The 22,631-nt window shown below is 39.1% G+C and overlaps 2 protein-coding genes across 12 annotated transcripts in view; both read right to left on the bottom strand.

Moving 5' to 3' along the window:
- The window catches only part of nek11 (NIMA-related kinase 11), a 144,096-nt gene extending 125,981 nt beyond the window's left edge, over positions 1-18,115 (bottom strand). Inside the window, exon 1 of the mRNA XM_049468444.1 lies at positions 17,992-18,115. The gene's annotated coding sequence lies outside the window, so the exon portion shown is untranslated. The remainder of the gene's footprint in view (positions 1-17,991) is intronic.
- Positions 1-22,631, bottom strand: part of LOC125780488 (NACHT, LRR and PYD domains-containing protein 12-like) — a 543,312-nt gene that overhangs the window by 220,062 nt on the left and 300,619 nt on the right. For 2 of the 11 annotated variants that reach the window (XM_049468297.1, XM_049468299.1), the window contains exons 12-13: positions 21,751-21,887; positions 5,071-5,609 (exon numbers count right to left, since the gene is read on the bottom strand). The exons of 2 other annotated variants lie outside the window; for them this stretch is intronic. In XM_049468297.1, coding sequence (XP_049324254.1) covers positions 5,139-5,609; positions 21,751-21,887 — 608 coding nt within the window. In that variant the 3' untranslated portion in view covers positions 5,071-5,138. Of the gene's footprint in view, positions 1-5,070; positions 5,610-20,735; positions 21,888-22,631 lie in introns of those variants that run through there. 7 more of the 11 variants (XM_049468298.1, XM_049468306.1, XM_049468308.1 and 4 more) reach the window with 4 other exon arrangements.

Below are 22,631 nucleotides of genomic sequence, written 5' to 3'. Positions count from 1 at the left end.
ATATATATATATATATATATTATTGTATTAGTTACAAATAAAACTACATCATCCCAACCTGTGTCCATCATTACCAGCCAGGGCACATGAAAAAAACTAAGATGGCGGCGCGTGCACACGCTGCGGCTTCTCGCTCTCCCGAGGATACAGCGCTTTCGTGTTTTTTGTCCTGTTTTTGTACGTCTTTATCGTGCGTTCACGTCCTGAAACGCACCTACAGCCATGAGTTTCTGCTGGAAGCCGGTAGAAACTCACTTTTGGATTTAAACCGCGATCTCCGAGAAGAGCTGCGAGCCTGCGGCGTGCTCCGGACACCCGCACCCCCACCGACCCCCACCGCTGCAGCTCGCCCACAATGGAAGCGCCACAGGCGGCGGGAGAGACGGCAGAAGCGCGGTAAGCGGGGAGGTATCCGAGCTAGGCTAGCAGCTAGCCCACACAAGCCAGCTATCCCCACCATGCTTTTGGCGAATGTAAGATCGTTGGACAATAAACTGGACTACATCCGCTTACTTCAGTCAACTCAGAAGACCGTGAGAGACTGTTGTGTTTATATTTTCACGGAAACTTGGCTCAACAACAGCGTCCCGGACCATGCCGTTCAGCTGGAGAGGCTAACATGCTATCGGGCGGACCGCGCGCTAGCTGACGGAGGTAAGAGCCGCGGCGGCGGACTCTGTGTTTACATCAGCGATGCTTGGTGTCGGAACGTTGTTGTGGTCTGTAAACACTGCTCACCGGTAGTGGAACTGATGATTATCAAATGCCGTCCGTTCTATCTACCGAGAGATTTCTCCGCCATGCTGATCGCTGCTGTTTACATCCCTCCGACCTCCAACAACAGCGTGAGGAGTGAAGCACTGAATGAACTGTACCAGTACATCAGTGAGCAGCAGACAGCACACCCAGATGCTTTTCTCATTCTGGCTGGAGATTTCAACCATGCAGACCCAAAGAGTGTGTTTTCTGGACTTTTTAAACACATAGACTTTCCAACCAGGGGAAACAACACTTTGGACCAGGTCTTTACTACAAAAAGAGGGGCTTACAGAGCCTCCCCCCTCCCCCACCTCGGAGCGTCTGACCACCTCACCATTATGCTAATGCCAGCTTACAGACCACTGGTTAAAGTCTCCAAACCAGTTCTGAAGCAGGTACGAGTGTGGCCAGAGGGTTCCTCAGAGGCACTTCAGGACTGTTTCAGCACAACAGACTGGAACATGTTTAGAGAGGCTGCCACCCACAACAACTCCACGGACATTCAGGAGTACACAGAAACTGTCTCTGCCTACATCACCAAGTGCATTGATGATGTAACCGACCTCAAGACCATCACTGTTCGGGCTAATCAGAAGCCATGGCTGACAGGAGAGGTCCACAAGCTCCTGAAGGCTAGAAATGCAGCCTTCACAGCTGGAGACCAGGCAGGCCTGAGGACAGCCAGGGCCAACCTGTCCCGCGGCATCAGGAAAGCTAAGAGGCAGTACTCCAAGAAGATATCCCAACGCTTCAGCGACAGCAGAGACACACGGAACCTGTGGCAAGGGATTCAGTCTATCACAGGCTACAAACCCCATCCACAGACCTGCAACAGCGACACATCTCTGCTGAACGACCTGAATGGATTCTTCGCAAGGTTCGAGCCACTCAACAACACATCCGCCCAGAAATCCATCCCTCCTCCTGGTGACCAGGTGCTAACGCTCTCCCAAGACAGTGTGAGGAGAGCATTCAGCAGGATCAATGCTCGAAAATCTCCTGGACCTGACAACATTCCTGGTCGTGTGCTGAAGGACTGTGCCTGGGAACTCGCAGAGGTTTATACGGACATCTACAACACCTCTCTGAGTCAGGCGGTGGTTCCCACATGCTTCAAAGCCACCACCATCATCCCTGTCCCTAAGAAGGCATCGCCATCCTGTCTCAACGACTATCGTCCGGTTGCACTCACCCCCATCCTCATGAAGTGCTTCGAACGACTAGTCATGCACCATATCAAGTCTTCACTCCCCTCCTCCCTGGACCCCTACCAGTTTGCATATCGGTCAAATCGCTCGACCGATGATGCCATCTCCACTGTTCTCCACTCAGCCCTCACACACCTGGACAAGAAAGACACCTACGTCAGAATGCTGTTTGTTGACTTCAGTTCAGCATTCAACACAATCATCCCCCAACAGCTCATACACAAACTGGACAGTCTGGGGCTGAGCACTTCCCTGTGCAACTGGCTGTTGGACTTCCTGGCTGGTAGACCACAGGCAGTGCGGGTTGGCAGCAACACATCCAGCATCACCACACTGAACACAGGGGCTCCCCAAGGATGTGTACTGAGCCCCCTCCTGTTCACTCTGCTGACCCACGACTGCACACCAGAACACACCTCCAACCTCTTCGTCAAGTTTGCGGATGACACGACGGTGGTGGGTCTCATCAGCAACAACGATGAGTCACACTACAGGAGCGAGGTGAGCCGCCTGGCTTCCTGGTGCAAACACAACAATCTCTCTCTGAACACAGAGAAGACTAAGGAGATTGTTGTGGACTTCAGGAGAACTCACACACTGCACACTCCTCTGTCCATCAACGGAACTGCTGTGGAGAGGGTGAGCAGCACCAAGTTCCTGGGTGTGCACGTCACAGAGGACCTCTCCTGGAGCACCAACTCAGCATCACTGGCCAGGAAGGCAAACCAGCGTCTCTACTTTCTCCGCAAGCTGAGAAGAGCTGGAGCCCCCACCCCCATCATGACCACTTTCTACAGAGGGGCCATCGAGAGCATCCTGACCAGCTGTTTCACCGTGTGGTACGGGGCCTGCACAGCATCCTGCCGCAGGACCCTCCAGCGCATCGTGAGAGCAGCTGAGAAGATCGTTGGCACCTCTCTCCCCTCCCTTCAGGACCTGTACAGCTCCCGCCTCACGCGGAAAGCCCTCCGTCTGGCAGGAGATCCCTCCCACCCACTACACAGCTTCTTCAGCCTGCTGCCATCAGGGAGAAGACTGCGGAGTCTCGGGTCTAGGACCAGCAGACTGCGAGACAGCCCCATCCATCAGGCTGTGAGGATGCTGAACTCTCTTCCCGCACTACCCCCCATCCCAATCCTGCCCACAGCACACACACTCTCATCATCCTGACCCCACATCCTCCCACCAACACAGTACTGAAACTCTGCACTAGAACACACACAGTACTGTAACTTTTGTAAAAGGACCTGCACTACACACCCAATACCTGCACTACTGTTACGCTGCACTGTCATACACACTTTAATTCCCCAAGAACTGGGAACTTTAAGAACTTTACCAGCCTTAAGCTAGATACAACATTGCACTACTGTTATACGGGTTCTATTTATATTGTCACTTGATCTTAATCACCATTAATATTGCACTATTATCTTCTGTCTCACAAATGTCTATTGTGTTTTTGTTGTATTGTACATATAGTGTCTCCCACTCATTTAGATTTAGATTATATATTTATTTCTTTTTATTTCTATTTATATATCTATTTCACCCCCACCACTACTGCACCTTGTTCTGTCTCATGTATGTCTGTGTCCCTGCTGCTGTATTGTACACATAGTGTCTCCCCTTTTTCTTTATTTTTCTTTATTATCCATTATCTGTACTTGCTGTAAAATTGGGAAGGAGAGTAACGTAATTTCAATTCTATGTATGTCCTGTACATATGCAGCATTGACAATAAAACTACTTGACTTGACTTGATGAACACAAGATGTTTATACTTCTTATCCAACCAAACTCAAATTCACTTGATCCTAATGAAGAGATTTATCTGGAAAGTGGTTTCAAGTGGTTTAATCTCATCGATTAATTTAACGATGAGAAGACAGAATGTGAACAAGCTGAAATTAAATAGGATTAACAAGTCTAATTTAAAATGTAAGGAGTAGAAAGTTCAGATAATTGTGTGAAAATATAAGGAGTAGAAGTAAAAAGTCGTCTGAAAAAAATAATTACAACAGTAAAGTATAGATAACCAACATTTCTACTTAAGTAAGGTAATCCATTGTTGTACATTTTTGGAGCTGATACTGTATTTTAAAATCAGTTCAAACACTAAAAGAGACAGTTCTCCACTTTATCTGTGGTTTTATAGGAATTGGTAGAACGAACCCAATCACTATTCCTCAACTGCAGTACAAACTCCTGCATATCAGAATCCCAGACAGAGAAAGTAATAATGCTTCATACCGGTCAGTGTGAGCAGAATCAGAATCTGAGGGTGCAGCGTTCCCATTCTTCTTCTGGAGCTTGAATCTCTTCTCAACAGCTACTGAAGGTTCTGTGACTGGGTAGTTCTGTATAACTGTGAGGACTAAACAATTAAACAATCTGGTTCCTCGATTTCATGTTTGTACATGTAAAAGCAGAAGTTTAAACCCAGAAAATAGCACTGTGTCTTCATCTTCAGACCATCAGACAGAAGGACGGATAGCAGGAACTAGCATGAGACTTCATGCTTTCAAGTTGACCCCACCTGTTTTCTTTACAGTAGCTAAAAGATTCACATACAGAGACAAAATATATGACATACACTGCCAATCAGTGTCACTGCAGTACTGAGAATGAGGAACCACCACCTAAATAATAATAGCTGCTCTGTGGTGGTCTATCCTGTGGGTTTCTGGGTATAGAAGAACAGGGTAAAAGTAAGATAATAATAAAGTATGCAATAAAACAGATACTGAACTTCAGCATGTAATTATATATTTAATCAGACATTTGCAGCAAAAATCCTGAGGTATTTAAGAGTTTCAGAAATGGAATTTTTTTGCCCCATATTTCAGACCTAATTTCTGGATTTGCAAATGGTCAGTGCTGATGCATGGGTAAAATTAGAATCTTACTTTACAATAAAAACACTGATGGCTCAATAAAATTGGTGTTTGTACTGTAGATACCTTAAAAGATTTTTTCGGACTAGTCGAAAACAACTGATGACACAAACAATAAACAATGTAACAATGATAAAAAAACTCCATAATAAACTCTAAAAATAAAATAAAGAATAATAATCTAAAATAAAAAATACATTTTATTACAATATTCATAAAAAGTGTGATAAACTGTAGATGGATGAATCAGTTTGAACACGTTTTTCACACAGTGTTATTCTATTTTACACAGAGTCACTGAGGAGCCAGAACCATAAAGCCCAATCCCTGCATAGAGGGGCTGAGTGAAGGTGGTGTAGAGTGTGTGTAAGTGTGTGAGAGTGTGTGAGTGTGTGTGTAAGTGTGTGAGAGTGTGTGAGGGTGTGTGTAAGTGTGTGAGAGTGTGTGAGGGTGTATCAGTGGAGACTCTGTAGAAGGACAGAGTGCCGGCGGGACAGTCCACATACACTCCTACTCTCCTACAGCCGGAGGGAGGAGGGGGGAGAGCAGTGCTGTTATTATTGTGATGAACAGAGAAACTGTTATCAGAGCAGATCAGACTCCAGGAGTTAATATTTCCTCCAAACCCACAGTCTGATCCTTCTTTCCTGCTGATGGTTTTATAACTCAGAGCTACAGCAGCTCCTCCTCCTCTCCACTCAGCCTCCCAGTAACAGCGCCCAGTAACTCCCTCTCTACTCAGAACCTGCTGATACCAATCAAATCTCTCTGGATGATCAGGATATGGCTGCTGCTTTTCTCCGCTCACCACTGTCCTGTTCTCCTCACTCAAAGAGAGATAACGGTTTACTGTGTTTGGATCCAGTGTGAAATCACAGAACCCTGAACACAAGAACACACATTACACACACTGCACTGATACAGAGAGAGAGAGAGAGAGAGAGAGTGTGTGTGTAAAGTGTGCGTGTGTGTGTGAGTATGTGTGAGTGTGTTAACTTACATTTCTTTAGTCCTGGTTTCATTCTGATCTCCCCTCCAGATTCCATTCTAAACACACACACACACACACACACACACACACACGTCAGCAATTTTAGTTAAATATATCATATAGTAGATGAACACAGTGATGTTTATAGGATGCGCAATAATTCTTTAAACAAAATTAGGCAGGTGAATACATTTCACCCTTGTCCTTTTATTGATTTGAATACCTTTAATTATGGGAACAAAAATTGTTGGTAAGCTCATTGACCTTTGAACTACATACACAGGGTGAATCCAATTATGAGAAAAGGTAAAGATGGCCCACTGCAGGTTTTTTCCCTCTTTGCATCTTCTTGTGAGGAACATAGTGAGGAAATGGAAGACCACAGGCACAGTGGTCTTCCATTTTTGGCTGTATGGGAGAGTAATGCAGAAGAAGCCTTTTCTGTGCACACGCCACAGAGTCACTTGAGGTATGCTAAAACTTAAACACATTTAAACAAGCCAACTTTATTTTGGAATAAGGTGCTGTGGACTGATGAAACTAAAATTGAGTTATTTGGAGGGTGGTATGCATGGCGGAAAAAGAACTGAAAATTTGTTGGAGGTTACATCATGCTGTGGGGCTGTGGGACCAGTGCAGGTACTGGGAATCTTGTGAAAGGTGAGGGTCGCATGGATTCCAGGCAATATCAGCAGTTTCTTGAGAACAATTTTCAAGAAACAGTGACAAAGTTGTAGTTGCGTCGGGGCTGGATACTTCAACAAGACGACCCTAAACACTGCTTAAAATCTACTAGGGCAGGGGTGTCAAAACTTTTTTTGTTGGGTGCCAGAAGGAAAAATATATTTGAAATCACGGGCCACACTCTGTAATAAAACAAATACTGAAATATACCACTTTAAATAATACTTTTTTCCTGATTATTTCATTAACACACCATTTTACTTGACTTACTATCTTTATCTTTGACAGTGTTGTGTAAACTAAGATTTTTCAAATTGATGTTTAATTTCATGATGTCTCTTAATATTAAACTCCTTAATTACGGCAACTTTTAGACTCTTTGGCTCATTTTTCTGCACTACAAATGCGCACTCTCTCCGCTTTTAGACTCTTTGGCCCGTTTTTCTGCGCTAGAAATGCGCACCCTCTCCGCTTTTAGACTCTTTGACCCGTTTTTTTTGGCCAACTTTCATTCTATTTCTAAAATACCTCGCGCCGCTACAAAAAAGGAAACGGGCCGCAAATGGCGGAAGTTGTTAGTTTGTTAGAGGTGTTAAGAGAGTAAGTGCTCTTTGAAGAGCTCTGTCTTCAGGAGTTTCTTAAAGATAGCGAGGGATTGTCCTGATCTGGTAGTGGAAGGTAGTTAGTTAGAGGTGTTAGGAGAGTAAGTGCTCTTTGAAGAGCTCTGTCTTCAGGAGTTTCTTAAAGATAGCGAGGGATTGTCCTGATCTGGTAGTGGAAGGTAGTATGTTACACCATTGGGGAACTCTGAATGAGAACAGTTTGGATTGCTTTGTGTGGATGTTTGGCAAAGCGAGGCGACGTTCATTGGAGGAGTGCAGCGGCCGGGAGGTAGCGTAAGCCTTCAGGAGTGAGTGCAGGTAGAAAGGAGCCTGTTCTGTCATCACCTTGTAGGCGATTGTAAGAGCTTTGAATTTGATACGAGCAGCAACTGGTAGCCAATGGAGCTCAATGAGCAGCGGGGTGACGTGCCCGTTTTGGCTGGTTGAAGACCAGACGCGCTGCTGCATTCTGAATTATTTGAAGTGGTTTTACTACACAGGCTGGGAGGCCAGTTAGTATGGAATTGCAGTAGTCGAGGCGTGAGATAACCACTGCTTGTACCAGGAGTTGGGTGGCCTGTTGCGTCAGAAACGGTCAAATTTTTCTGATGTTATAAAGCACAAAGCGACAGGATTGAGCAACTGAGGCCACATGATGGGTGAAGGAGAGCTGGTCGTCAACCGTATTCAGTCTTTGAGAGATTTAGTTGTAGTTAGTAGGTGATGCTCCTTCATCCATGAGGATATGTCTGAGAGACACTGCGATATTCGTGCAGAGATTGAATGATCTTCAGGAGCGAACGACAGGTATAGCTGGGTGTCATCAGCAAAGCAATAGTAGGAAAAGCCATGTGAGTGGATAACCTGACCTAGGGAGGTGGTGTATATTGAGAAGAGAAGGGGTCCCAGTACCGAACCCCGGGGAACCCCAGTGGATAGGGAGTGGGCTGAGGACAGCAGTCCTTGCCATGACACCTTGAACGAGCGCACAGTGAGGTATGATCTGAACCTTGACATCACTTTGTCTGAGATCCCCATGTTAGAGAGTATAGATAGCAGGAAGTCATGGTTGACTGTATCGAAGGCGGCCGAGAGGTCCAGCAGAATGAGCACTGAGGACTGTCCTGCAGCTCTGGCAGTTTTCAACACTTCAGTCACAAACAACAGAGTCGGAAGAGTGTCCTTTTTTGAACCCAGATTGGTTCTGGCCCAGGAGGTCATTCTGGGAGAGGAAGCCAGAGACCTGATTTAAAACTGTTCTTTCTAATGTCTTAAAGAGAAAAGGTAGTAGTGAGACCGGTCTGTAGTTATCAACCTGGGCGGGGTTGAGAGAAGTCTTTTTAAGCAGTGGTGTCACATGCGCTTGTTTGAAAGCAGTTGGGAATACACCAGAAGTGAAAGGGGCAAAAGAACTTAAAACAACATAAATACGACCCAATGGGGCTCTAGAGTCCAGAAAGAGTACTTTAGTCTTCTTTTTCGGTCCGTGCGGCCTGAGTTTATATACCTGTCCCAGCTGGCGGCTTAATCAGATGCAAACCAGCTGGGACAGATATGGCTGATTGTTCCGGTGTGGGGCAGACCCACGGATCCCCCGCCTCCTCACGCCACAACGTACATCCCCTAGATACTCTATGGAATGTTTAATAACGCCCTTTACAGACCAACAATTTACTGATAACCTTCCTGATTTATCAACTATAGTATATTGTCCGGCAGACCAGGTAGAACTAGACAAGACAGTCTTGTCCAATACTGAAAAGAACTTAATAAAGCCTGCTCAGTGTATCTGGCCTCGCAGATTAATAAAAATAATCCTATACCTCTATTTAGTGTTATTTTCAATGTCACAAAAGGGCAGGCAGGTATTGAACTTCAGATTCCAGCCATTCACACCAGCAATGCCTTTATGGACTTCTTTGATAAGAAAATTTTAAACATTCGTGATACAATTCAACAGATAAATAGCACATCCTCTCTGACACCTGGTGTCGCTGATATAGAACACAACTCAGTTACTGAAGTTAGGATGGAAGTCTCTAACCCACTTCCACAGCTATAACTAGAGAAAATTATCTCTCATGAAACAGCACAACCTGCACACTTGATGCAGTTCCCTCAAAATTACTAAAACAGGTACTACCAGAAATAATTAAACCACTGTTAATGATAGTAAACACATCACTTAACCTGGGGCATGTAGCCAATGCCTTTAAAATAGTAGTAATTAAACCTCTGATCAAGAAACCAAATCTTGATCCTAGTGTACTGTCTAACTATAGACCTATTTCAAACTTACCGTTTATTTAAGATTTTAGAAAAAGCTGTGGCCCAACAACTTTGCTCTTACCTGCAAAGAAACCAGATCTATGAAAAACTGGATTTAGGCCTTATAATAGCACAGAGACAGCTTTAGTTAGAATAACAAACGATCTACTTATAGCCGCCGACCAAGGCTGTGTTTCCCTACTGGTACTTCTCAATCTGAGTGCAGCCTTTGATACAATAGATCATACTATCCTTTTAGAAAGATTAGAGAACATGGTCGGTGTAACCGGAACTGCCTTAGCGTGGTTTAAATCATACTTAACCGATCGCTATCAGTTTGTGAGGTTAAATGATATGTCTTCCAGTTATACTAAAGTAAAATATGGAATTCCACAAGGCTCTATATTAGGACCGTTATTATTTACTTTATATATGCTCCTACTGGGCAAAGTTATTAGAAAACATGATGTGAATTTTCATTGTTATGCGGATGACACTCAGCTCTTCATATCAGCCAAACCTGATGACAGAATGAGATTAAAGAAAATCAAGGATTGTGTAGAAGATGTAAAATCATGGATGTAGCACAACTTCCTCCTATTAAATAGTGATAACACAGAAGTTCTCCTATTAGGCCCCAAAGCTGCTAGAAATAAATGATCAGACTTAATGCTAAATCTGGCTGACTTCTCAGTCACCCCTGGTTCAGCAGCTAAAAACCTTGGAGTTATTATAGATTCAGATCTAGCATTCGATAAACACATATCTAATGTTACTAGAACAGCTTTTCTACACCTCCGTAATTTTGCAAAGCTAAGAAATGCCCTATCACTGCATGACACAGAAAAATTAGTACATGCCTTTATTACCTCAAGGCTAGATTATTGTAATGCGCTACTGTCTGGATGTTCCGGCAGTAACTTAAATAAACTTCAGCTAGTTCAAAATGCTGCAGCCAGGGTCCTTACTAAAACTAGAAAATTTGAGCATATTAGTCCAGTCCTATCAGCACTGCACTGGCTTCCAGAGTTCATCACTACACACCTCCAAACTTCATGTAGCTTCAGAGTTCATCACTTCACACCTCCAAACTTCATGTAGCTTCAGAGTTCATCACTACACACCTCCAAACTTCATGTAGCTTCAGAGTTCATCACTACACACCTCCAAACTTCATGTAGCTTCAGAGTTCATGCTTTTACTACAAAAATATATTAGTGCATATAGTAATATTAATTATTAGCTCCACATTGTATCACCTTGCAGTGGTCAGGTCAGTCCCCACAGGATATGGCCCATAGATGGAGCAAGATGGAAAAAATACATAATCAACATCCTAAAGCCATTTTAATATGTGCAATATATTACTATATAGTAAGCAATACAATAAGTATATAGCTTGTGGATTAGTGCATCTCAGCATATCCTTAAAATGGTGAAAACAAATGGTGGATCGTCCAAGTTTGGTCCACTGTATACACCAGCTCAGTGTTTCACTATTTTATACTTTTTATCTTAATTTATGAGGAAAAAAGTACCATGTACCGAACCGATTATCAGTATATTTAGCAGGAAAAATCGAGTTTAATGAAATTAGCCCGTAGTTAATTTACTTTTTTTTTATGTTTTTCATGTTTTTTATTTATTCTACATTTATTTGAAGTTATGCCCCAGGTAAATGAATGAAATCCTGGTATAATCACATTACATTTCTTATTTTATTTAATTTTATGTTTTATTAGATTTTGTTCTACTTAAAACAAATCCTGGTATAATAAATTTCATATTTTATTTTATTTTATTATACTTTTATTAAAACTTATGCCTGGGGCAAAATAATAAAATCCTGGAATTATCACATTAAATTTTTTATTTTATTCAATTTTATATTTTATGAGATTTTGTTCTACTGTTCTTTTAAGTCATGCCTGAGGTAAAAGAATACAATCCTGGCTTTGGCACATTATATATTTTTTTATTTAAATCAATTTTATATTTTGTTTGATTTTATTCTACTTTTATTATAAGTTATGCCCGAGGTAAAATAATAAAATGCTATTGAGCACATTATATTTCTTAATTTATTCAATTTTATATTTTGTTTGATTTTATTCTACCTTAATTTTAGCCATGTCTGCGGTAAAAGACTAAAATCCTGGAATTAGCACATTAAATTTCTTATTTTATTCAATTTCATATTTTATTTGATTTTATTATACTTTTAAGTCAATATTCTTGTTTTATTAAATGTATATTTTCTTTGATTTTTTTCTAATTTTATTTTACAGTTTTTCTCAATTGGTTTGGCTCATTTCTTGAAACTAAGATGACATTTCTATAACTATAAGGTAAATTGTCCAAACATACTTACAGTTCTTCACAACACTTCAGATAACCAGCAGAATGTCATATGTCTCCCAAAATGTTCATTCTTGCTTCAAAATGAAGTCACTCTCCCATATAAATAGTCAGTACCATAAAATGGCATAGATCCTTCTCAATTGCTTTGGCACATTTTCATTCATTTCGTCCTTCTGTCAAAATAAACTGGACGGTGCAGCACAACTACATGGATCCTCATCACTGCTCATATCGCTCCAAAAACAGTTTACCCACGTGTCAAAACTAATTTCCTTTCTCACACAAATCATCAGTGCCCCCAAAATGCATTGTCCCTTTGGCATTGTGTAAGAACTGCAAGTCAAAATGCTTAGATGTTTTGTCTTTATGGCAGAGGTCTAGCTAAATAAATACAAATTTCACACCACACACACTGCACTCATCACACTGCACTCATTCTGCTGAGGAAATTGTAACTATTTTTATTTACAAGTACATATTTACACATTACTGTAGGTAGAAAAGAAAAAAATACAAAGGAAAATGTATCAAATATATTATGTATACAAAATGCAAAAACTCGCAAAAACAAAACAAAATACATTACAGTATGTAAAAAAAAAGCATCACAAATGCAGTACAGTAACATTCTGACTCCTCTGTGTCACTCCCCTCTCTCTCCTGGTCATCTTCCTGGCCATCCATCCGCTGCAGTCTGTTTGGCCATAAATTCTCATCAACATCGCATCTGATGTGTTCTTTAGCAATGCACCGTGGGAAGAAGCGTCGTGAATGCCTGAGCCATCCTCTACACTGATCGCCTGTTATATCATCACAGGACTAGCATCAAAGCACTCGCACCAGGCCAAGCTGTATATATACAGCAATGCCAGCATTCAAAATCATAGACAACACCTGTCAGGTAACAAACTGATGGATTGGTCACCTGTAATGTGGGACACTCCTCCTCATCAAAACCTGCTTTCACCTGTTACCTACTCACCTGATTGTCATGAATTTATTAAATGTTCCAAAATATGAGTTCTGTATTGTATTACAATTTCTTAACTCATTTTGACAATTGAGCAGACTATTCTGCAGATGATGACTAATACGATGAAATTGTGCTGAAATGTTTTGGAGAGAACAACCATCACACTGAGAACCAACCAACTGGGATAGATCAACAAGATGCATTGGTAACACTTTCTATGAATGTCATCTTTATTAGACGCTATAACCACATTCATAACATATTATAATGCATTCATAAGGCATTATAAACATGGCTATAAATGTTTATAAAAATGCATAACCCATTATAGCCATGTTTGTTAAGCATTATGACCTGTAATCATAATACATTATAAGCTGTGCTTATAATATATATGTTAAAATATATATATCTATCATTAATAATCTAGTCCTACAATGAAAGTCTGGCACTTTACTTAGAGCGCACAAAGACCTGTTATAATACATTATGATTGACTATAATTAATATTATATTCAAGACAAGAATAATTTATCAGTGGTTAAAAATATATTTATAGGATTATTGAGGGTGTGTTTATAAGTTGGAAGCTTTTTTAGTCATGATAAAGTCTGCAAGCAGGGACTGAGTTTCTTGGTGTTGATGTATAACCTGTTATAAACGCAGCTATTAATGCATTATAATCACAGTTCATGATGCATAATAAACTTTGCTATAATGAATTATACATTTTTATAAATATGTATAGCCATGTTTATAATGCCTTATGAATGCATTATAATGTGTTATGAGTATGAGTCTTATAAAAATGACATTCAAAGAAAGTGTTACCGATGCATTCTTTTGGAAAATGTACTAAATGTAGGATGATTGTGTTAAGTGTAGGCTACTTGTACATAACCATTTGCAAAGATGTACTAAGTGCTTGAGACATGTACAAACCATGTGAAATGTGATGGAAGCTATGAGAAATGCCATTCTGTTGTGAGGAAGCACGAGTTAGTTTGGGGATTTGTCCATGTTATTTTGAGAATGTCATCTCAGTTTCAGGAAATGAGCCAAACCAGTTGAGAAAAACTGTAATATGTATTTAGGTACATATTTAAATCTTTAAAAGTATGTACTTTTCCATGTTAAGTATACTTAAAAAAATATAATTAACAAACGTGCTTTTGATCTTCTGAAGCGGCAGCATTGTGCATGTGTGCATTTGGAGTTATAACACCGGGAAATCACATCAGAGCTCCTCACATCATCCGGCCCTGATCCAGAGGAGCCGACCCGATGAGCTCATTCCATCTACCGTAGAGTTTCACTTTAAATTCTATAGCTATTCAGTATGACTGCAGTGTGTCTGCACTGTGCAGGTCAGATTAGCCAGGCTATTTGATGGTCACCCACTGCATTCCATCATCATACATCATAGGAGCAGTTTCAGTGGCAGCTCCTTCTCACAGAGCTGCTCTACAGACAGACTCAGGAGATCCTTTGTTCCAAGAGCCATCTGTTCAACTCCTCCCAGTGGAGCCGCTTTCTAAATCTTTGCCTATTTTTATCTGTACTGTAATCACACTGTAACAACATGTACATCTACATCCTGGGACAGAGGTGGAAAAAGTACTGAAAAATTGTAATTAAGTAAAAGTAACTTTACTTTGCTAAAATTCTACTCAAGTAAAATTAAAAGTACCCATCTAAAAATCTACTCGAGTAAAAGTAAAAAAGTATTCAGTTTAAAATTTACTTTGAGTAAAAGTTACATAGTTACTTTTATTTATTTGATGTAAAAAAGTACAAATCATAAATTAAATCATTATTTAATTAAATAATTTGGATCTTTCAGGCAGTATTTGTTCAGACCACCCCATTAAACATCTTCAAGAACAAGTGCCACAGGTTTCTATGATCCATTTTTTTTCTTTACTGTTAAAAAGTTAAAAGGTTATGTTCATATATGTGACTATAAACTGTATTTTTACAGTTTATACAGTTTTACAGTTATACAGTTTACAGTTTTAGTGCTATGCTTTAACTGCTATTAACATGTTTTTTTTTAACTTTCAAGCAGATTGTTTAATGTTCCCAATAAAAAAAACATAAGGAATTATCATTAAAAACATGAAATCATACAAAAAATGTTGGTTGGTGCATGTGCAGTGCTATAAAGAAGCACATATCGATGGGTAGCATAACTCGACAGAACACCGGCTCCCCCGAGCACAGCTGATTCACACAGCGTCTCTCCCGATAATCGTAATAAACACTGATGGGAAAGGTTCAGCTGCGCTGCCATGAAGAACAAAACTATTTTTTTTTTATTCATTTTTATTCATTTTTGTTCCCCAGCATTTGATTTTTTACTCAGTAACGGGGAGTTTTCCAATGTAGCGAAGTTAATTACTTGTGTCAAAATGAACTTGAGTAAAAGTAAAATTACGTTTTTTAAAAACTGCTTTAAAAATTATACATTTCTCATAAAATCTACTCAATTACAGTAATGTGAGTAAATGTAATTTGTTACTTTCCACCACTGCCCTGGGACTCTATTGACATTTTACTGTGTATTCTTTACTGTATACACTGTTCACGCTTCTCGACACTACACTACTCACTGAACTTAAATGCAATACATGCACATGTTTTATGTTTAGTATTTGTTGTATCTGCTGATACCTGCTATCTCTTATACTTAATTTAATGTATTCTGTATTAATGCACTACCTCATATCTACGGATGATTACTTCCACACTTTGTATAGCTATATATATATATATATATGGTATTTTATGTTTATTTTACTACTCAGGGATGCTGAATATTTTAGATATTTGGATTTTTCAATATTTTTAAATATAGAGTTTATGTAAAAATATTACAGTCCTGTTTTGTGTCCAGCACAGAAAAAAAACAGCAATCTTATATTCTTATATTTTCCCACCACTGGAATATTGTTCGGGTCTGAAATGGTTAATTGTCCTGTTTTAATGCACACAGTTATAAGATGGGTTATTGACTCAAAAGCATGCATTCAATTACTGTATTTCTCTGTTTAAAAAGTTATAGTAGAAATCAGCAGAGGATTCCTCCACACTTCAGTCTAAACTATGAGAGAAAGTTAATCCAGCATCCAAAGAGCAACACCGCCCCCCTGAGGCTCCATTCACAAGTGTACGAACTCGACCTACTGCAATTTGTAAAAGTACTGTATATTCCTCTTTTAGCTGTACACAAACAAATCTAAACTAAATACATTACCTATAATTTCACAACTCAACTTTATCAATTTGAAGTAATGACAAATAAATTACATTTATTTCTTTTTTTTTTTTTTTTTACAGAAAATGTACTACATTATTTCAATAATATTAGGTGTAGCAATCATCTGCATCCTCTCTCTGTTTTGTACTTTCATGTTTATGTAAACACATTTTTACAATTTTCTTTAACTGGAAATGGTGTGAAGTTTAGCCCAGCTCCCTTTCAAAAGGAGATTTTACTCTCAAGGGACCCCCTGCTTAAATAAAGGTTAAATAAAAATAAATGCATACAATTTATGAATGCAAATATATTAATCTATATAAAAAATTACAATAATTAGCTGTAAATTAACCTTACAGCTAATTATACAAAGCTGTAGTAACAATAATAATACTTTAATTACTTTTCTGTAGTTTTAAACTAAATCTTCTTAATTTATATGTATATGCACTTCTACATCGAGCCACTGCAATTCTGGACACAAATCAATTTAACTTGTTTTATTAAATTTATATTAAATTTTATATATATATATATATATATATATATATATATATATATATATATATATATATATATATATATTTTATGAATACAAAGTGTTTAAACTGCTCCCCATGTTGCACTTCATGATGTGTGATCCTAGCTTTAATGTAAAATGTTTCTCCACTATACATGTAGTCCAATAATGTCTAAACATTATTAGTTTTAAAATAGCAAAACAACCAATTTAGAGTCACTGCAAACAACTTATTTACACATAGAACAACAAGACTAATGTCATAAACTAGAAACTAGTATAGTGTCCCATGACTTTTGGCAAATGTGCTGACTGCTGTAGTGCAGTGTAGTTTAGCATAGTTTAGTTTACAGTACAGTACAGTACTGTAGTGTAGTGTAGTGTAGTTCACTGTTGTGTATATACTTGTGTACACTACACAACAGTAAACTACACTACAGTACACTAGAGTACTGTAGTGTACAGTAGAGTACTGTAATGTAGAGTACTGTATTGTACTGCAATGTAGTGTAGTGTACTGTATAGTACTGTAGTGTAGTGTACTGTATTGTAAAGTACTGTAGTGAAATGTAAAGTTCTGTAGTGTAATGTATTGTACTGTAATGAACTGTATTGTAGAGTACTGTAGTGTACTGTGGAGTAGTGTAGTGTATTGCACTGTATAGTATTGTAGTGTAGTGTACTTTAATGTAGTGTAGTGTATTGTAAATTACTGTAGTGTACTGTAGAGTGCTGTAATGTACGGTATTGTAGTATAGTGTGATGTAGAGTACTGTAGTGTACTATAGAGAACTGTAATGTACTGTAGAGTACTGCAGTTCAGGTAAGACTCACAGTTTTCCTCCCGGAGCTGCTTTAGTGTCGTTAATGAGAAACACAGTGCCGAAGCTGCCCCTCCCCAGGCTCTGCTGGATGACGTATCTGTTGGCTATTAGACCGGGAGAATCAGGTGGTAAACGACTGTCTGAAAGAGGTGAAGACTCGGCTCCCAGTTCACGAAATTTAGGCATCTCCACTCAATCTGCTTTCCTGAAACGAGAAAGGTTGGATGAGTTTAACTTTCAACTTCAAAAGTTTAGACCCACCTTCTCATTCCCTGTTTCTCTCTGTTTCTTTATTTTATTTAATTTCTACATTGTAGCTTCAATGGAAATGACTACACAATAACAGTAAATGCACAAACACAAAGTGTAAAAGAATGAAAGCTGTCAATATGTGTATTCACATAGCCAATAAACTACATGATAACACAGTCTACATTTATATTGAGGGAAATAAAGAAATTAAGAAATGTGTCTGTTGCAAAAGTGGACTACAGTGTTCAGTTTTACAGTAAATGAAGTGTAACAGAGAGGAAGAGAGTGTAACACGCTGCAGTTTAGAGTTGTTTTACTGGTTATTAGAGTCTGAAATTTCTGTAAATATGAATATTTCTGTAATATTAGACAGTCTGTTGGGTCTGTACGCACCTCTGTTTATTTACTGCAGCTCCGTCAACTCCAGCACTGCAGTGTTGTTAAACTGTTGCCCAGGGTAACGGCTGCAGCGCGCGCTTACACCTCCAGGGGGCGACAGAGTCAATACAAAAATAATAATAGTTTAAAACCGATATATTAAAATAACAGCTGGCAAAGAGACAGACAGACAAGTAGACATACAGGCAGGCATTCAGGCAGATAGACAGACATAGAGGCAGACATACAGGCAAGCAGACAGACAGAAAGACACACAGGCAGGCCACAGACAGATAGACAGGCAGACATACAGGTAGGCAGACAGTTGAATAGACAGATCGGCAGACCGACAGAAATTAAGACAGACAGGCAGGCAGACACACAGGCAGGTAAATGACAGACATGCTGGCAGGCAGACAGACAGGCAGGCAGACATACCGGCAGATAGACAGGCAGGCAGAAAGACAGGCAGATAGACAGACATATAGGCAGACATACAGGCAGAGAGACAGACAGGCAGGGAGAAAGACGCGCAGACATACAGGCAAATAGACAGGTCTGCAGACAGACAGACATTCAGACAGGCAGCCTTAACATAAACATTATAACCAGTTTTGCCAATACTCCCTTTATTGGAAATGCATTTTTAACAGCACCAATGTATCTCTAGACATTTAAAGTTGAACTATTTTCTGAAAAAAAGATTTTTTTATAAAAATAAAAGGCAATTTCTCTTGAATTCTCTTAACATAAATATAATAATTAATTATATAATAAATATAGTATAATAAAATAAGTTTTTTTCTTGATTTCCCTTTATAAATAAAATATAAAATAAAGACAGTCTTTCCTGGCTTGAAATTTTTAACACTATAAATCTGAACATTGAAGCTGTTGTTCTCAGCAGGGCAGCAAGGAGCGTTTTTTATAAAACAAAAGCGTGTATATGGTCTAGGCTGACATCCTGTGTATTTTATTTTGTAATCACATGTTAAGAGTGAAACAGTGGAGTGGGGTGAGTAAACCAGTGGTTGTACCTCATTAACAGAAGCTTCTCAATCCTCTGCTACAAAACACGCTTCTCTCGCCTGCCTCCATGGATTTGTTTGTGTCGCTGCGTGGTGTGTGTTGTGTTCAATAAAACTTTGCAGACATATATATTTTTTTGTGTGGTTTTAGTTTAAACAGACTGTGTTTGTTTAATGACCAATTTATGCAGAAATCCAAGTAATCCCAAAGGGTTCACATACTTTTTCTTGCAACTGTATTATGTTGCATGCAATGTTCACAGGGCCATTATGATAAAAATCCACAGTAATAATTGTTCTTTTTTAGAATTTAAATAGCCTTTTCATTTAATATTGGATAGTGGAGTTATAAACATTAACAGGCAAACAACACCAAACTTAATTATTTTGGTCTGCCTCTCCAAAATACAGGGAAATACCAGCATTTCATCTTTTTTTACATTTTTAAAATATGATTTTACATTACATTACATTACATTACATTACATTTGGCAGACGCTTTTGTCCAAAGCGACTTACAATAGTCAAGTACAAAAGTAATAGGAATTAAGATAAACCATTTTATATAGGGCTTAAAGGAGGTCGAAGGGAAATAAAGGGATAGAGAAGTGAAGGAGGGGAAGAAGGAAATGAGGTTAGAAGTAGTTAGTGTGTTAGAGGTGTTAGGAGAGTAAGAGCTCTTTGAAGAGCTCTGTCTTCAGGAGTTTATTAAAGATAGTGAGAGATTCTCCTGATCTGGTAGTAGAAGGTAGTTAGTTAGAGGTGTTAGGAGAGTAAGTGCTCTTTGAAGAGCTCTGTCTTCAGGAGTTTATTAAAGATAGTGAGAGATTCTCCTGATCTGGTAGTAGAAGGTAGTTAGTTAGAGGTGTTAGGAGAGTAAGTGCTCTTTGAAGAGCTCTGTCTTCAGGAGTTTATTATTAAAGATAGTGAGAGATTCTCCTGATCTGGTAGTAGAAGGTAGTTAGTTAGAGGTGTTAGGAGAGTAAGTGCTCTTTGAAGAGCTCTGTCTTCAGGAGTTTATTAAAGATAGTGAGAGATTCTCCTGATCTGGTAGTAGAAGGTAGTTAGTTAGAGGTCTTAGAAGAGTAAGTGCTCTTTGAAGAGCTCTATCTTCAGGAGTTTATTAAAGATAGTGAGAGATTCTCCTGATCTGGTAGTAGAAGGTAGTTAGTTAGAGGTCTTAGAAGAGTAAGTGCTCTTTGAAGAGCTCTATCTTCAGGAGTTTATTAAAGATAGCGAGAGATTCTCCTGATCTGGTAGTAGAAGGTAGTTAGTTAGAGGTGTTAGGAGAGTAAGTGCTCTGTAAAGAGCTCTGTCTTCAGGAGTCTCTTAAAGATAGCGAGAGATTCTTTAAGAGACTCCTGAAGACAGAGCTTATTTATAATAATAATTATAAATTTTATAGTTTATAATTATAAGATTTATAATAATAATAATAATTCAAAGAATATAGTAATACAATATTTTTAAGCAATTGATGTGACTGTATTAGTTACTCTCTCTTACATTTAAATATCCATAATGAAACATTTGTAACTGATTAACACTACTAGTTAAAATATAATTTTAAAATATAACTGAATAAATAATTTATACATTAGCTATTTTTATGAAGATAAGCTATTTAAGCCATTTAAACTATTTCATCAATTACAAGTAAATTACTACATAAATGGCTTTTAAAAATATATTTTTAGTTTAACAATTTAACAATAAATAAAAAAACAAGAGTTGATGTTAATGTTTTTATTTATTATATAATAATAAACTCAAAAATAAGGTAAAAGAAACAGAATAATAATCTGAAATACAGGAATAAAGAAACACATACAAATGGTAAACAGTATAACAGTAACAGAAGCTCTGTGATTATAGATTATAAAATGACACGAAATAATCAACAAAAATAACAATATGAATTACAGGAATAAAGAAATACATTTTATTACAGTATTCATAAACAGTGTGATAAACTGTAGATTGATGAATCAGTTTGATTCAAGTCTTTAGTCTGGAATAGAAATGATTTATACAGTTCCCCAACACACACACACACACACACACACACACACACATACACACATACATACACACACAAACACACACACACACACACACACATACACACACATACACACATACACACACATACACACATACACACATACACACACACACACACACACACACACACACACATACACACACACACACACACACACATACACACACATACACACAAACACACACACACACACACACACACACTCTGTTACACACAGGGTTATTCTATTTTACACAGAGTCACTGAGGAGCCAGAACAATTAAACCCAATCCCTGCATAGAGGGGCTGAGTGAAGGTGGTGTAGAGTGTGTGTAAGTGTGTGAGAGTGTGTGAGGGTGTGTGTGAGTGTGTGTGTAAGTGTGTGAGAGTGGGTGAGGGTGTATCAGTGGAGACGCTGTAGAAGGACAGAGTGCCGGCGGGACAGTCCACATACACTCCTACTCTCCTACAGCCGGAGGGACGAGTGGGGAGTTCAGTGCTCTTATTATTGTGATGAACAGAGTATCTGTTATCAGAGCAGTTCAGTCTCCAGGAGTTTATATTCTCTCCAAACCGACAGTCTGGTCCTCCTCCTTTCCTGCTGATGGTTTTATAACTCAGAGCTACAACAGCTCCTCCTCTCCTCCCGCTCCACTCAGCCTCCCAGTAACAGCGTCCAGTAACTCCCTCTCTACTCAGAACCTGCGGAACCCAATCAAATCTCTCTGGATGATCAGGATACGACTGCCACTTCTCTCTCCTCACCACCCTCCTGTTCTCCTCACTCAGAGAGAGACGAGGGTTTACTGTGTTTGGATCCAGTGTGAAATCACAGAACCCTGAACACAAGAACACACATTACACACACTGCACTGATACAGAGAGAGAGAGAGTGTGTTTGTGTGAGTGTATTTGTGTGTGTGTGTTTGTGTGTATGTTTGTGTGAGTGTGTGTGTGTGTATGTGTATGTGAGTGTGTGTGTGTTTGTGAGTGTGTGTGTGTGTTTGTGTAAGTGTATGTGCGTTTGTGTGTATGTTTGTGTGTGTGTGTATGCTTGTGTGTTTTAGTGAGTGTGTGTATGTTTGTGTGTGTATGTCTGAGTGTGTGTGTGTATGTTTTTGTGTTTTTGTCAGTGTGTGTTTGTGTGTGAGTGAGTGTTTGTGTGACTGAGTGTATGTTTGTGAGTGTGTGTTTGTGTGTGTGTGTTTGTGTGTGTATGTGTTTGTGAGTGTATGTTTGTGTGAGTGTGTGTGCGTGTATGTTTTTGTGTGTGTGTGTGTGTGTGTGTTTGTGTGTGTGTTTGTGAGTGTATGTTTGTGTGAGTATGTGAGTGTATGTTTGTGTGTGTGTGTGTGTGTGTGTGTATGTCTGAGTGTGTGTATGTTTGTGTGTGTGTGTGTGTTTGTATTTTTATGTGAGTGTATGTTTGTGTGTATGTTTTTGTGAGTGTATGTATGTGTGTTTATGTGAGTGTTTGTGTGTGTGTGTGTTTGTGTGTGCGTGTATGTTTGTGTTTGTGTGTGCGTGTATGTTTGTTTGTGTGTTTCTGTGAGTGTGTATATGTGAGTGTTTGTGTGTGTTTG

This window comes from Astyanax mexicanus, chromosome 1 (genome assembly GCF_023375975.1).
Source record: "Astyanax mexicanus isolate ESR-SI-001 chromosome 1, AstMex3_surface, whole genome shotgun sequence".
Classification (NCBI taxonomy): Eukaryota; Metazoa; Chordata; class Actinopteri; order Characiformes; family Acestrorhamphidae; genus Astyanax; species Astyanax mexicanus.
Note: the sequence above shows the minus strand (reverse complement) of the source record. Positions and strands in the feature narration are given on the sequence as shown.